This window comes from Drosophila rhopaloa, unplaced genomic scaffold (genome assembly GCF_018152115.1).
Source record: "Drosophila rhopaloa isolate 14029-0021.01 unplaced genomic scaffold, ASM1815211v1 contig_115, whole genome shotgun sequence".
Lineage (NCBI taxonomy): Eukaryota > Metazoa > Arthropoda > Insecta > Diptera > Drosophilidae > Drosophila > Drosophila rhopaloa.
This window is the reverse complement of record NW_025334990.1, coordinates 15,549,268-15,563,687: the sequence shown is the minus strand read 5'-3', so window position 1 is coordinate 15,563,687 and position 14,420 is coordinate 15,549,268. Positions and strand designations below refer to the sequence as shown.

Below are 14,420 nucleotides of genomic sequence, written 5' to 3'. Positions count from 1 at the left end.
TGATGAAAATTGCAATTTAAACATTAATTGCCGTTGACTTCTGGCTGCTGATTGTTTCCCTTTCCCAACCCCGAACATAGCTTTTTATTTGAGGTGCAGCCATATTTTACTCTCAAAAGATAAGACAAATGTAATAAAAATGGTATTTAAAAACAAATAAACTTGGTTTTATTTATTAATTAAAACACCCAGATTATAAGCCACATATATTTTCGTTAGTGCACAGAAATTACGAACAAGTAGTATATTAAATTAATTGCCACTTATATCAGCATTTCTTTGGTACTTCTCAGGGTCTTATAAGTTAATGCAAAGACTAGAGCAGTTACGAGGCATTTTCTTAGCTTTTTATAAATTCCATCGACTGCCAGATTAATATGTTTAAATTGTTTCTAAAACCAGTTGCTTTAAGCAACAATGTATTATTCATTATCATGTAATCATAATATTTAAATAGTAACGGTTGTTTACTGTCTTGCTAAAGTATCGTATTTAAGTTCAACCTATGAAAAATACACCGCTCATCTCTAAAAGGCCAACAGCTGACAATCAGCTGTTCTTGTTTTGTTTTTGTTGATTACAGAAAATTACGGAAAATGACAAGAAAAATTTATGAATTATAGAATAACTTAATAATTTAACCAACAAATAGAAAGAAACAAAATATATTAACTCTAAAATGTCCAAGGTACCCAAAGCAGCTCTTAGTTTAAAGCAGGTAAGCATATTTCTGAAAGTTTTGAGTTCTTAAAAATCCATTTGCTTGATTTCGAAATCAGTTAATATAACGTTTATGTGAATTTAATTAAATAAGATTTTATGCTTTTATATTCATGAATAAAAAGACAAACCAAACCGAAATCAGGCTAATAAAACCAAAACTGGAACCTCATACTCAGAGCACTATATGTATTATCATTTCCTCCCAGTTTATGCTGCGCCAGGAGGTCCTGAAGCTTTACCGGGACATCTTCCGCACCATTCGCCAGGTTCCGGACAAAAACAGCCAGCTCGAGCTGCGTTCCTGGGCGCGTCACGACTTTCACACGAATCGCCACCAGAGCGACGAGGTGGCCATCAAAATGCTCCTCCAACATGGCAGACGAAGCCTCACGGAACTAAAGACCAGCCTCCAGTTAAGCGGGGTGAGCGAGGGCAAATAGGAACATTCTTAAAACCAACCTCTGCTTAATTTGATTTTATATTTTTGAGCTCGACAACCGTACGAAAATAAATACGAGTTAAGACTAAGGACTATGACAAAAGCTATCGAATCTTTGAGGCGCTACTATTCGCTGTGTTTTCGTGTGTGCTTCGTGGAGGTGAATTAGCAGTCTAGCTTCTTTGGAGGGAGTTGGACTCCCTGGTTCCATCTATCAGTTATCAGTATCAGTTCCTAAAGCAGGGGTCGCAGAAAGCTCAGCCAGGCCACCTTGAGCAGGGCCAATCCAAAAAGCAGGGAGCCCACGCTGGTGATGATCACCGAGATGAGGTCCCGCTTGGCATGCTGATCCACGCGACCCACCAGGAAGCTGTGTATCACGGTGCTTGTGATGTGGGCGCCATCGAAGCCGAAGCAGGGGATGGCATTGATCAGGGCCAATCCTATGCTGAATACCACATTGTACTTCAGGAGCAGCAGCCAGGCATCCGGCCAGGCGGCCTTCAGGAAGGAGTACCTCGGCACAAAGGCCGAAACATCCACCGTCCGCGTTACGTCCCACGGATAACCCACATAGATCACCGGCGACAGCTTCTCTCCAAGCGAATTTTGCCGCTTGAACGTCATTATGGCAGTGGTATTCCGTATCAGCGGTCGCAGGCAGAAGCCCTCGTTGCATACTCCCGAAGAACAGTGCTCGGTAACTTCCTCTAGGGTGCGGCGAACATTCAAACATACGTGCTGCGGCAGCTCCACGGGCACGTCCCCATTTGCATCCTCCACCACCTCAAAGCAGCTCACATTGGGATTTAGTTCATCGCAGCACTGCAGCTGGCCATCAATACTGTGATGCGAGATGGCACTGCTCTCGTCATTGAGCTGAACGAAATCAGCACTCACACAGTAGCCCGGCTTGAGTTTCAGGGAGCTCTGCAGGCAGGCCATCCAACTCTCCTCGCTGTTCACCGGACAGCCATTCACCTGGGTGATCTGGTTGTCCACCTGCAAGCCACGTTCTCCTCGCAGCGGTGATTTTCTGGTCAATTCGGTAACCACTACGTGCTGGTTGTAGGCGTACAACGGCGACATAGTGATGCCCACCGTTGAGATGAGGAGGTAGCACACGCCGGCGAACACAACGTTGTGCCAGATGCCGGCGCACAGAACTCGCAGTTTGCGGAACCATCGCAGGCTGTTTAGGTGGTCGTGGGAGAGCTCCGTGTATGCAAATGGCAGGCAATAGATGAACTGGAATAATAGAATCGCATATATTAAAATTTCTCAGAAGCTAAGTGATCAAAAATATTTAAATTTGGATAAGTTCGAGCAAATGAATAAGTTTAGTCTTTGGATAATAAAAATATTGATGTTCTAAGGCCATTCCCAACCCAAACCTCACCTTAATCCCAAACCCGGTGACGGGGACATCCTCCATGACGGCGGCCAGGGCGTGTCCCATCTCGTGGACCACCAGACAGAGCACCAGTGTGGTGATGTAATAGCCGATCTCCTCCAGCGGCAGGTTGACGCCCGGCAGCAGGATCTCCAGCTGAACGGGCACCCCAACGGGCGAGGATGAGCTGTCCTGCTCGCCGTTACTGAAGATGGTGGTGATGAGCAAAATGAGACCAATGGGGAGCAGCGAGAAGGTGACCAGGACACCAATATTGAAGCTGGTGAGCAAGACTCTGCGGGTACAGCTGTTCCCGGCGGATCCCCAGCGCAGAAGGGTCCTGTTGAAGGCACTTGTGTGCCAGTGAAGGCTCATAAAATTCACACTCAGTCCGGTGTTCTTGAGGAAGGCATCGTATGGGTAGTGCATGCAGCTCTGCGGGTTTAATCCGGATTGTTAGGATGTAAAATGAATGCCTTAATGATACCCACCTTGAAGAACCGGTCGAAGAAGTACAGAACCCCATAGATCAAAGCCAGTACTATTAAGAACACTAAGGGATCCATGATTTGTGCGGGTTTAAGAGTTCATTGGAGTTTCAAGAGAGTAAATCAGGTGGATTGGAACCTCCTTCGGCGGAGAGATCTGCGGTTGCAGGACCACCACCTGCGGCTGTTCGTCCTCCTGTTCCGACAGAGAATCCTCTCCAGAATCTTAGTCCTCCGGTTCCGACTCCAATTACTGGCGCTACGTTAAGGCCTAGACCAGAAATCAGCATTAATCACGTCTGGAAATCTTGTGCGCAAATTAACCTGCGTAAAAATAACTTAAACATATACTAAAAATACTAGAAGCTTATCGTAATCGATTTAGTGGACAGGTCGGCAAAGCGATTGAAGTTTAAAGTATCGATAAGTCTAGGGCGCAAAAAATTTGAAATCAGGAAAAGTTAATTTATTTAATAAGAAAAGAAATTACTTCTCTGAAAAATAATGACAAGTTTATAATAAATATTTTATATTTAATATCGCCCGACTATAGACAACGATTAAATTTCTGTTAAAATTAACAATACTTTGGTGTACTTTTTAATGAAAACACCGATAATCAATATCTAATCTCGCGTTGCAAAAATAATTTAGAAATCAAAAATTTCAAAGCATGACATAACGAATTTACATATTTAAAATACATCAGCAAAATGAATAAATACACGAAAAATTCACCAGCAATATCTAGATGAGCGAACACGAATTCACGTATAGAAGACTTCTGCCGAAGAGCCGGGTGGTGGTTTCTATAATGGCCTGTATATCCGTGGTATCAGGTGTGGTTGCCGGCTACCTTTTCATGACCAGCATGGCGGGCGTTTCGCAGGCGGTGAAGATTGTCTGGACCACTGGATCGGCCATCTATGCACTGGCCTCAGTTTTGCTCATCATAGGAGTTTGGAAGGTAGTACCCCTCGTAATAGAACATCTAATCCAGATTCTTTCGTTCTGCAGCTGATTAAGTGGCTCATATATCCATACATGTTCCTGCTCATCATGGCCATCGCAGTCTACACAATGATCCTCCAGTGGTTATTCAAGAATCTCCCGGCAGCCGTTTTCGCATCCGTCGCCATCAGCTTCATATTCCTTGGAGTGGCGCTGCACATGACCAAAAGTTTGGATCAGATCCGCAGAGAAACCGCTTAGCTGTATGAATTATGCAAAATTATTGATGTATTAATGTACTTTATTTAGATTCCAAAATTGTAGTGTACTTAAATTGTGACTTATGAATAAAAATTTACAACATTAATAAGAACTACTCTGATTTTCTGATCAGTACTTTGATTTTAGTTTAAAAACAAATGGTAAATAAATTACTTTAGTAGGTTTCTTAAAAAATTACTTGGGCTGTGATATATTTGCTAGTTTTACCAAAATCAGCTATTAAGAGTATTAAAGGTAATCATTTATGGAATATAACGCATGAAACAATCTTTGAATATTGCAAAACTTTTTAATATGACTTCTGTTCTGGTCATAAAATTATCTTACAGTCCCCTTCTTGAGTACCACTAATGTTTGATAAACAAAATCATGTGTTTCCTTAACTTCTAATAAACGCCATACAGGTTCATTTATCAGCTGTTGCCAGATATTAGGGGTTAGTAGGGGGTCATTGGGGAGGTGGCATTGTAGGCAACAAGCGGCCAAAAGTGCCTAGCAAAACAAAACGAATAAAGGATAATCGGCGGGAGGAGAGAGCCGCTTTCTCTTTGGTTTTCCCCGCTCCAAGAAAAAACCCACCTCCACCTAGCTCACCACTGGCGTTGAGTTGAGTTTGCCACGGTCCTCCAGAGGACACGAAAACCATCCGTTCAGTCGTGAGCTTGAGCAGCAGCAGAACAGACGCATCCGCCGAAAACCGGGCAACCAACGAAGAGTCTTCACGAAGAAAGGATTTTGCAAAGGGTTTTCCCCACTCAAAGAAAGTGTTGGCCAGCTTCAGGGAAATTCAAGACGTATTATCGGCAGCTTTATCTACTTAAGAAGATCCATTTGGACCGTGCGATTGGGTAAACTTAATACAAAAGACTTCAGCTGGAATCTGGCCCCATATAGCCATATCGATTTGTTCCAAAAACTGCATATTCGCCAAAGAGTGAGTGAGAGAGTGCGCTTGTGCTGAAAGCGGAAACGGAAAGGGGCGACAAGGAAGCGGAAGCGGAAACAGCTGCTGCATAAACAAAGGCAAATAGGGAAACCCATCGAGCTGTGTCTTATCAAAAGCATCATGACGCCCGAGCAGCAAGGATATCGCCCCTAGGAAACCCATACAAGTTCCTCAAGGAAGCCCCCCAAAAAAAAAGGGAAGTATATCAAATTCGATCAAAAATACCCATCAAGACGAACCCGCAAAGGATTCAGTGCCAAAGGAGCCGGGGCGGCGGCAGAACCAGCAGTAGCAGTATAACCAATTTGGGCCAACCGGTGAAGGCCCGCGTACGTCAGCTCTTCAGGATTTTAAGGACCCAATCCAGAGGCAACCCAATGCATTTGGGTGCACAACAACAACGCCCCAAGCAACAACAACAACAGCGCGAGCAACAAGAGAAACATCAAAGGCGATTTACGTTTAGTAAAGGACGCCAATGTCGTCCCTACAGCGTGACTGGCATTTACAGGTGAGTAGTAGGACTAGTACTAGTGCAGCATCCCCATATCCTTATATTCCCATTGGGAAGGTCAAGAAACACCCCTTCTTCTTTTTAAAATTTCGGGGGAGTGGGCCAATGGCAACTTTATTGAGGTAGCTGGGAGTTTGGGGTCCTTTGGTGAGCATGCGCATGAGCCAACAAACTAAGTTACGACTAGGTAAACATTGTAAGCGATACGAGAATGGGTCAACGTCACATATGGCTGGCTTTCGTAAGCGCATCCATCATTATCACTATCAAAATGGGGACAAGAAGGTAAACAATGCGTGGCCCTGACTGGAGAAACAGATGCAGTTTGCAGTTGGCTATATTCGGGCACATTTCATACACATTAAAATGGTCAGCCATAAACAAAGAAACTTGGCTAAAATTGGTTGGGAAAATAAAACATTACAATGGAAGTGCTAGGACTGATTATTATATAAATGGTTTTGCTGTGTAAAACATTAGTTAATTATCAATGGTTAATGATAATAAGTGAATGTCATCATAACAATCTCATTTCAATTCCCGAAGAACAATAGGTTTTTATTCATTGTATTATTATAAATTAATGTAGTTAGCTCGTTGATAAACACCTTTGAAAGATAATTTTTCTGTTTCTATCCTCATCGCTTGTTTATAATTAAATGACTATTTGATCAAACATAATTATACGTTTATTTAAGATATCATTTTAAAAATCCATTTTCTTAATTAGTTTTCATTTTATTTTTATGAAAATAAATAATACTTGATTTGTAAAAATGTAGTTAAATTCTAACGCATACTTATTGTAAAATAAGTGTATAACAACTTTTTAAGTTAAATAATACACTTTTCCCCTGGTACAAAAGTGGATTTTATAAATCAAACAATGTGTTATTGCATTATAAGTGTTAGTTTTGTACATATTATCAATTTATATGATATATAGAACAGCTTAAGATTTTCTTCCGGTGAATGCTGCGCCCTGTTGATTGCGTAAACTTAGTGGCCTACTTGTAGGCCTTTTGCCAACTAATAGCAATCATTAGAGAGGGCTTCAATTACTGGCCTATATCCTTTGCTCAACAAGTTGCGAGTGGTGCGTGGTCACCACCCCAACCAGTGGACTAATCAACTAACTGGAGGCCACCCTCACCTTGACCGCTTATCGTTCAGACCCACACACGAGCCACTAACACTAACTTGGCCCGGGGGAAGGTTCTTCCGTTTCATTAAGTCCGGGCCGTTTCAAGGCCCTGCTTGAAATGTTGGGAAATTGAAAACAAACAGCGATTGCAGAGCTCCCCCAGCGAAAGCTTCCTGACAACTTAAGCCGGATTCCAGCTGACAGGAGGAGGCGGTGGTCCTGGCGCCCAGGATACGCTACAATGGCGGCCTCTGACATTCGACAAGGTCACGGGGCTGAAACTGGGATGCTGTGCTGACTCATGCTCTTGCGAGGGAGCTGCCAAATGCCAAGAGTTGGCCAAATCCTCATTAGCCCTGTCAGCTGTGTCGCAACGCCGATGCATTCGCCTTTGAATATTGCATGCCTATTATTTGCCATTCGCCATGGTTATTTTCCGCCATCAATATGGCAGGCAGTTCATTAGCGGCACACGTTCACCGAAATCGACACACGCCATGAAAAGTCCACTGGGGAAAATATATCATAAATTTTGGGGAAAATATGGATTATAAGGAACATTAAAATCTCCAATAAGCTGCCTTTTAATTAGTATAATGAGCAAAATATATCATTGCATAACGTAGCAGTATAAAAATTTTGTGGCATTACGGATTATTTTTATTGCATTTGAACAAATTTATTATTTTAAGATGAAAATGGATTTTATTTTAATTTATTTTTTCTATGTAATTCTCAAAGACTATGTATCGAAAAAAAAGTAATTGGAGTAAAATACGTAACCTGCGCACAAAACCAATGTGTAAAACTAGCGATGAGCTCCAACCCATCCTCTCGATGGGCTTACGCGTCGCATACTTGATGTTGGTTGTTCCCCGGTATATCATATAACGTATACGTCAGTGCAAATACGCAGAAATAGGTGTGGGCTGGATAACAAATTACGGAAAGAAAAGCTATTAGGAAATGTGTTAATGTGAATTATTGAGGATGTGGGACTCGACGAGTTTAGATTACGTTTACACATAAATATTTTTTAACAGGTAAAGCAAACTAATTATGAAAGTGCTTCGATACCTGTGTAAAGTACTATTCCTTACGGTGTTTTTTAATAAAACCTTAACCGACCCCTAAGGTCATGAAAAATAATTTCACAAAATTGCATATTCAACTTTCAGCCAAGGTATAAGCTCGATTATATCGTAGATCAACATACCACATCGGCATTTCTTGCTTGCCAATTCGAGGGCTTAGCAAAGTTTGGCGTCTTTCCATTCAGCCTTATCACCCCGGGTATTTGCTAGCACTAGCCTTCGGTTCGAACATTGCATCAGCCTTGGAGTGGAGCAACTAACCCACTTCCCTTGCGCTGCCAATCGAACCCCCCATCAATTTCCGGCAACAAAGAAAGACCTTTTTTAGGAAAAAAAGAATAAACCACAGGCTAGACCGCCACCCCCCACCTTGCAGTTGACCCTGAATCGTCCGAAGGTAGCAGTTTTTGCGGGGGAGAACAGGAGCAGGAGGCACTTCCCGCAGACAAAAGGAAATGGAAATGGAAAATTCCCAGACGTCATGCCAACCCAAGCGGCACAGCATGCACCTGCAGCTTGGCATCGATTTAACAAAGTACATATAACAATGTAGGCAAACGAGAAAATCCGCACGGTCCGCGGGTAATTACGGACCCCAAAAGAGCGGGAAAACGGGGGAAAAACTGGATGTTAACTCAATTAAACAAACCGTATTGCATATATTAGGGCGCTGCAGCGACATCGTCTGAAAGTCTGGAGTTCGCGTGCGCCCCTCTCATTTCGCTTAGCAAGGCAAATTGGACTAAAATTGTTGCTTCCTTGACCCGCCTCCAGTCGATTTGTCAACAGGCCCGGATTTATGACAAGTTAACCCATTTTTTAATGGTACGGAATGGAGTCGGACTTTTCGATGCATGCAAATTTTGCGACATTAACTCGTAATATTTAGTGCTTGATAAATACTTTTGCAATTTAACTTGGCAATTGGGCTGGTTGTTATTTTGGTATAAATAGCAAAAAGGTCATGCAAGAAGGGAATTAATTATATTGAATTAATTTGTACTTAAATCGAAAGTACAAAGTGACCCACTATCATAACATTTGATTGCTTAAGATTTTTTTATTAAACCAAAAACATTTGAAATTATTTTAATTTAGTTTCTTCATTACATATCAATAAATTTTTAATCAATTAAATTCAGTTTAGTTTCGAATTTTAAAAAATGTACTTTGGAAAGTAAAAATATTTTACAGGTTTTTATTTTGTGGCTTTAATATCAATTTGATAAATTACTCATTTTACTATACTTTATCTATAAAGAGTATATAGAATAGGAAATAAAGTATATATACTGATGGTCCAGAAAACAATATCACAAACTATGAGGCTTAAAAGTAGGAATCTATATAGGCAGGCTTAATATATAAATAATAATATTAGTTTCTTTAAACTATTTCCTATGAGATTCTAAATAAACCCAATGTATTATTTACAATTATTTTAGGGTTCCCGGGGATCGGTTTACTGCGCGAGTGAACCGGACCCAGCTGGTGGAGTCCAGTACGAGTCGGGAGGGCGCCTTCTCGACACGAATCCGGCTGAGGGCTCCGGCGGAGGGGCGGGCGTGGGCGTGGGCGTGGCCGCCGGTGGAGTGGGCGGTGGCCTCGAGTGCGGCTCCCTGTTCTCGGTGGTGTCGGCGCCACCGGCCCCACTGCCCGACATCGTCGTGCCCACCGAGCTGGATGGCAAGCACCTGGAGGCCATGGGTCTGCCCGCCGCCTTCCGCTCCGGCTGCTGTTCGCCCAGCGCCTCCCCGATGCGACGACCCGCCACCCTCAGCCTGGACACGCCATGCTGCCCGAGGACCCTGCACGCCAGCCTGCTGGAGCACCACATCTCCGAGCTGGAGGAGGACGACAACGAGAACCTGCTGACCGTGTCCAGCATCACGGCGCGTCCGCTGATCGCCAAGTCGCACGAGCTGCGCAGCAGCCGGAAATCGGGTTCCGGATCAGGATCTGGTTTGAACACGGCCCGGAGCAGGTGCGTCCGCCGGGCCAAGGAGCGGGAACGGGATCGCGTGGCCGTTCCCAAGCGGAGCAAGCCGGTGGCCAAGGATCGCGACTCCTCGACGACCACAACGGAAAGTGGTGGCGGCAATGTGGAGCCACCGGATGGCGGTTACGGTTGGTTCATCGTCTTCGGTGCCTTTTCCGTGCAATTTTGGGTGGCCGGACTGGTCAAATCGTACGGCGTGCTGTATGTGGAGATTATGGAGACGTTTCCCAGCTCCACGGCCACGGTGGCCTCCTGGATCCCGGCGATCCTCTCCGCGCTCTGTCTGGTCCTCGCCCCCTTGTCCAGTGCTCTGTGCCAGCGATTCTCCTGCCGGGCCGTGGTCTTCGTGGGCGGCATCTTCTGCGCCATGGGCATGATCCTCAGCTATTTTGCCACCAGTCTGCTGCACCTGCTCTTCACCTTCGGCATTCTCACAGGTGGGTGGAGTGCACTCTATTTAAATTGACTTTAAAACTATGAAGTCCCTTCTGTATTTAATCAAATATTATTTATAAAAGTGATTTTAAAAAAAACACCTTCGAAGGCCTTGAAAATATTACTCAAACAATACAAATTATACAAATATCTCAAAAGATTCCTTATATTCTCATTTTCATCGGTTGATTTGAGCCCCGGGACTTTAATCTTCTATTCACCAAGCTATATGTGAAAATAAATATTTCATTAGTATTAATTAGGTTTTTCAAATAAAGGTTTTATTTTTTTGCTAATGGAAGCGTCTTTTATTTTAAGATTTAATAAGTAATGAATAAATCATTTTCTGTTTGATTTGTACTCACAGGAATTGGTGGAGGACTCTCGACGACTCCTGGAATAGTGATAGTGTCGCAATACTTTGACAAGCACCGCGCTTTGGCCAATGGGATCTGTGTTTCGGGTACGGCGGCTGGTAGCTTCATTCTGCCCGTGCTGATAAAGCACCTGGTGGACAGCTGTGGCTTCCATGGCACCATCCTCATCCTGGGCGTCTGCATGCTGCACGTGTGCTTCTCGGCCACCCTGTATCGCCCGATCAGTGCCTACACGGATCAGGATTCGGGTCAGGGCCAGGAGGAGACCGCGAAGCCCCTGAACGAGGACATCAACCCGAGCACCACGGGCATCCTGACCACCTCCACATACCTGGACACCTGCGAGGTGGGCACAGGCCACGAGCTGAGCGACAAGTTCATCGAGCACCTATTCCTGGAGGAGTCCAAGAACCACCTTAACTACTATGCGAGCAAACAGCCAGGTGGGGTAGTTGAATCCTTAACAGAATTCTGAGTATTAAGGCAGATATATTCCTTAGCACATGACAAATCGGCTCAGGAGAGCGACGACGAGGTGAAGGACATCATTGGCGAGACCACTTTCATTAAGCCCATGAAGAAGGTGCGCAGCTCCGGCTTGCTGCACTCTGTGGAGGATCTCAGCACGGATTCCACCTGGGTGTACCGCAAACACTCCGGCACGGATTCGAATCGAGGAAGTCGTCGTCGGCGCAACGTTTTCGCCAACGATGAGGTCATCTCGAAGATCCAGGCCCACCTGGAGAAGCCCCTTTCGCCGCCAAGTGTGGTCAGTCGAGGATTGAGCAAGAGCATGGAGATTCCCACGCCGGTGAGTAACCTCAGCGATCTCAAGCAGCAGCCGCCGGAGCAGGCCGAGAACGGGATCCTCGACTCCCAGCTGGTGGAGTCCATCGATGGCGACTGCCATGGCGTCGCCGATGAGGATGACGAGGACGACGAGGAGCAGGGACCACGCACTTGCTGCGAGCGCATCGAGATGTACCTGGACATCAGCCTGCTGAAGGACCCGAGCTTCATCCTGATGTGCCTCTCCGTCACCCTGATGTCCGTCGGGTGTCCTTACATGCTGTACTACCTGCCCGCTCACGTCATCTCCATAGGTGAGTCCTTGAATGATAAGATTAGTTTAAAATTGTATTTACCAATCTTTAAATTATATTCAAAAGTTAATTGTAACTAGTTTACCTTAAGAAAAACACTTAATTTTTGTAGAGTTACAAAGGTCAGCTTCAGTTGGGCTTCTAGAGTCCCTAACTTTACCAAACTTAATCCGATTCCAAAGTGGCATACCTCTAAAGACTTGTGATTTGATTCTCTAAAAATCTGCATTCAAAATTTTCAATTTAACGTTGATCAAAATTTTGACCCATTAATTAATTATTATTAATTATTTCTAGTTTTCCGATGTTTTGTAATACAGTGACTCAAAATTGGACTTCGAGAGTCCATAACATTACCAAAATTAATCCGATTCCAAAGTGGCATACCTCTAAGGACTCGTGATTTGATTCTCTAAAAATCTGCATTCAAAATTTTCAATTTAACGTTGATCAAAATTTTGACTCATTTTCATGTTAGTTATTTCTGGTTTTCCGATGTCTTGTAATACAGTGACTCAAAATTGGACTTGGAGAGCCCATAACTTTACCAAACTTAATCCGATTCCAAAGTGGCATACCTCTAAAGACTTGTGATTTGATTCTCTAAAAATCTGCATTCAAAATTTTCAATTTAACGTTGATCAAAATTTTGACCCATTTTCATGTTAGTTATTTCTAGTTTTCCGATGTCTTGTAATACAGTGACTCAAAATTGGACTTCCAGAGTCCATAACTTGACTAAAATTAATCCGATTCCAAAGTGGCATACCTCTAAAGACTTGTGATTCGATTCTCTAAAAATCTGCATTCAAAATTTTCAATTTAACGTTGATCAAAATTTTGACTCATTTTCATGTTAGTTATTTGTAAGTTTCCGATGTCTTGTAAAAAAATCTGTATCGAAATTTTTTACTTTTACGTTGATTATTTTTTTGACCCTGTTTCATGTCTGCCCATAAGTTTAGCAAAATGAGAACACACAATCTCAGTTTTTAAACTAAAATAAAAATGTTCTTTTCCGTGCCTTTCAGGTTACAATAAAAGCGAGGCGGGTTACCTGGTGGCCATTAGCGCGGTTCTGGATTTGATTGGTCGCCTGGGACTGGGTTGGCTGTGCGACCTGCAGCTCTTCGATCGCAAGAAGACCTACACCTTGTGGTGAGTGAACTCAAACAATTGAGAGATCCATATTAAGGTACACTTCCTTTATCTACAGCATTTTGGGCGCCGGATGTGCCGTGCTCACGATTCCCTTCGCCAAGACTCTGGTTCTGGTTGGTCTGTCGGCTGCGGTCTACGGATTGTGCCTGGGCAGCTGGTATGTCCTGATGCCCGTGCTGCTGGCGGATGTGTTTGGCACGGACAGGATCAGCTCGAGCTACGGACTGGTGAGGATGTTCCAGAGCATCGGGGCCATTTCGGTGCCTCCGCTGGCGGGGCTGATGAGGGACCTGTCCGGGGACTACGAGATCTGCTTCTACTGCATGGGATCCTGCATGGTGCTCGGCTGCACGCCGTTGGTCGTGTGGTCCATCCTGGAGGCCCGAAACCACCGGCTGTTCGTCCAGCGCGAGGAGGAGGAGGACTGCGAGGAGGCCTAGGAATGGGTGGTTGGACATTAGTTGGTTGACCCATTAGTTAATCGTATTTTAGTAGCGATCAAATACTAGTTGAGTTCCTGAGTTTCAGAGTTCGAATGCCTCACCGATATTGCTGATTCTACCAGTTACTATTAATACTACCCGAAACGTTCTCATCCTACTCTTATCCAAACCATGCCCACTCGCACCCAATCGCTTGTTATCCTTCGGTTGAGCAAACAGCAAACGGATGTGTGAGATGAGATTCAAACGAAGAAACCAAAAACAACCAACCAACAACTGAGCACCAAAAGTTGCGCAAAAAGAACTGAGTTAATAAGACATGAACTACAAATACCCGTATATAACTTTATAATATGATAGTTACGATCATGCTCTGGCCAATGGGACTTGCATGGCATATTTCCATGCCCGATTAGATGGTTATATAGGCCGACTATAGTTCTAGGTGTCGCATGCCCATATCAGAACGGACCCAACGCGTCGCAGGAAAACAAAGAGGGGCTACATATATAGGCAGATCGGAGGCTTGACTACTGAACATCGCATTACATTACCCTAGAGTTAAAATAGTTGTTGTGAGACATTTACCCAAAAAGAGAATTACCAAATAAACACCAAATCAAAAGGAAATGCGAGTGGTTAAGGTAGTACAATTAATGAGAGAATTGTGGGTTTTAGATCAATTAAAATTAATTTTATTAACGGATATCGTATTTTCTTTATTTTTACAAAAGTTGAAATTTTTTCAAATTGTAGTAACATTTTTAATTTTACATGCTAAACATTGCTTCCAAGTATTCACTGCCACTCATATAAAAATCATATTTGTTTCTATTAACTTTTTTCGATTCATCTTCCTGAGAAGAGTTTGTTTATTTTATCGTTTTAGTTTATTTGCCTAATTTATTATTTAATCAAATAAGTGGAC

At 43.5% G+C, this 14,420-nt stretch overlaps 4 protein-coding genes across 4 annotated transcripts; 3 read left to right on the top strand and 1 right to left on the bottom strand.

Moving 5' to 3' along the window:
* The first annotated feature begins 556 nt into the window (after positions 1 to 556).
* LOC108049258 (LYR motif-containing protein 2) lies at positions 557 to 1,251 on the top strand. The gene is made up of 2 exons (XM_017130383.2): positions 557 to 718; positions 930 to 1,251. Exons 1-2 carry the CDS (start codon positions 680 to 682, stop codon positions 1,161 to 1,163), a joined length of 273 nt encoding a protein of 90 aa, XP_016985872.1. The 5' UTR covers positions 557 to 679; the 3' UTR covers positions 1,164 to 1,251.
* On the bottom strand, positions 1,184 to 4,111 carry LOC108049256 (membrane-bound transcription factor site-2 protease). Its single transcript, XM_017130381.2, has 4 exons — positions 3,900 to 4,111; positions 3,047 to 3,367; positions 2,562 to 2,990; positions 1,184 to 2,410 (listed from the first exon to the last, which is right to left on the bottom strand). The coding sequence occupies exons 2-4, from the start codon at positions 3,119 to 3,121 to the stop codon at positions 1,397 to 1,399; spliced, it is 1,518 nt and encodes a 505-aa protein (XP_016985870.1). The 5' UTR covers positions 3,122 to 3,367; positions 3,900 to 4,111; the 3' UTR covers positions 1,184 to 1,396.
* Positions 3,782 to 4,337, top strand: LOC108049257. The gene is made up of 2 exons (XM_017130382.1): positions 3,782 to 4,010; positions 4,061 to 4,337. Exons 1-2 carry the CDS (start codon positions 3,795 to 3,797, stop codon positions 4,253 to 4,255), a joined length of 411 nt encoding a protein of 136 aa, XP_016985871.1. The 5' UTR covers positions 3,782 to 3,794; the 3' UTR covers positions 4,256 to 4,337.
* Positions 4,338 to 4,954: 617 nt separating this feature from the next.
* Positions 4,955 to 14,095, top strand: LOC108049221. Its single transcript, XM_017130338.2, has 6 exons — positions 4,955 to 5,733; positions 9,420 to 10,410; positions 10,776 to 11,228; positions 11,286 to 11,888; positions 12,920 to 13,046; positions 13,105 to 14,095. Exons 1-6 carry the CDS (start codon positions 5,701 to 5,703, stop codon positions 13,487 to 13,489), a joined length of 2,592 nt encoding a protein of 863 aa, XP_016985827.1. The 5' UTR covers positions 4,955 to 5,700; the 3' UTR covers positions 13,490 to 14,095.
* The last annotated feature ends 325 nt before the right edge of the window (positions 14,096 to 14,420 follow it).

Coding starts and splice junctions, on each gene's coding strand:
- LOC108049257 (XM_017130382.1), top strand. CDS start 3,795: ATGAGCGAACACGAATTCACGTATAGAAGACTTCTGCCGAAGAGCCGG. Junction 4,011..4,060: donor TCATCATAGGAGTTTGGAAG/GTAGTACCCCTC, acceptor TTCGTTCTGCAG/CTGATTAAGTGGCTCATATA.
- LOC108049258 (XM_017130383.2), top strand. CDS start 680: ATGTCCAAGGTACCCAAAGCAGCTCTTAGTTTAAAGCAG. Junction 719..929: donor CAGCTCTTAGTTTAAAGCAG/GTAAGCATATTT, acceptor ATTTCCTCCCAG/TTTATGCTGCGCCAGGAGGT.
- LOC108049256 (XM_017130381.2), bottom strand. CDS start 3,121: ATGGATCCCTTAGTGTTCTTAATAGTACTGGCTTTGATCTATGGGGTT. Junction 2,991..3,046: donor TCTTCGACCGGTTCTTCAAG/GTGGGTATCATT, acceptor TTAAACCCGCAG/AGCTGCATGCACTACCCATA. Junction 2,411..2,561: donor TCACCGGGTTTGGGATTAAG/GTGAGGTTTGGG, acceptor CTATTATTCCAG/TTCATCTATTGCCTGCCATT.
- LOC108049221 (XM_017130338.2), top strand. CDS start 5,701: ATGTCGTCCCTACAGCGTGACTGGCATTTACAG. Junction 10,411..10,775: donor CACCTTCGGCATTCTCACAG/GTGGGTGGAGTG, acceptor TTGTACTCACAG/GAATTGGTGGAGGACTCTCG. Junction 13,047..13,104: donor AAGAAGACCTACACCTTGTG/GTGAGTGAACTC, acceptor CTTTATCTACAG/CATTTTGGGCGCCGGATGTG.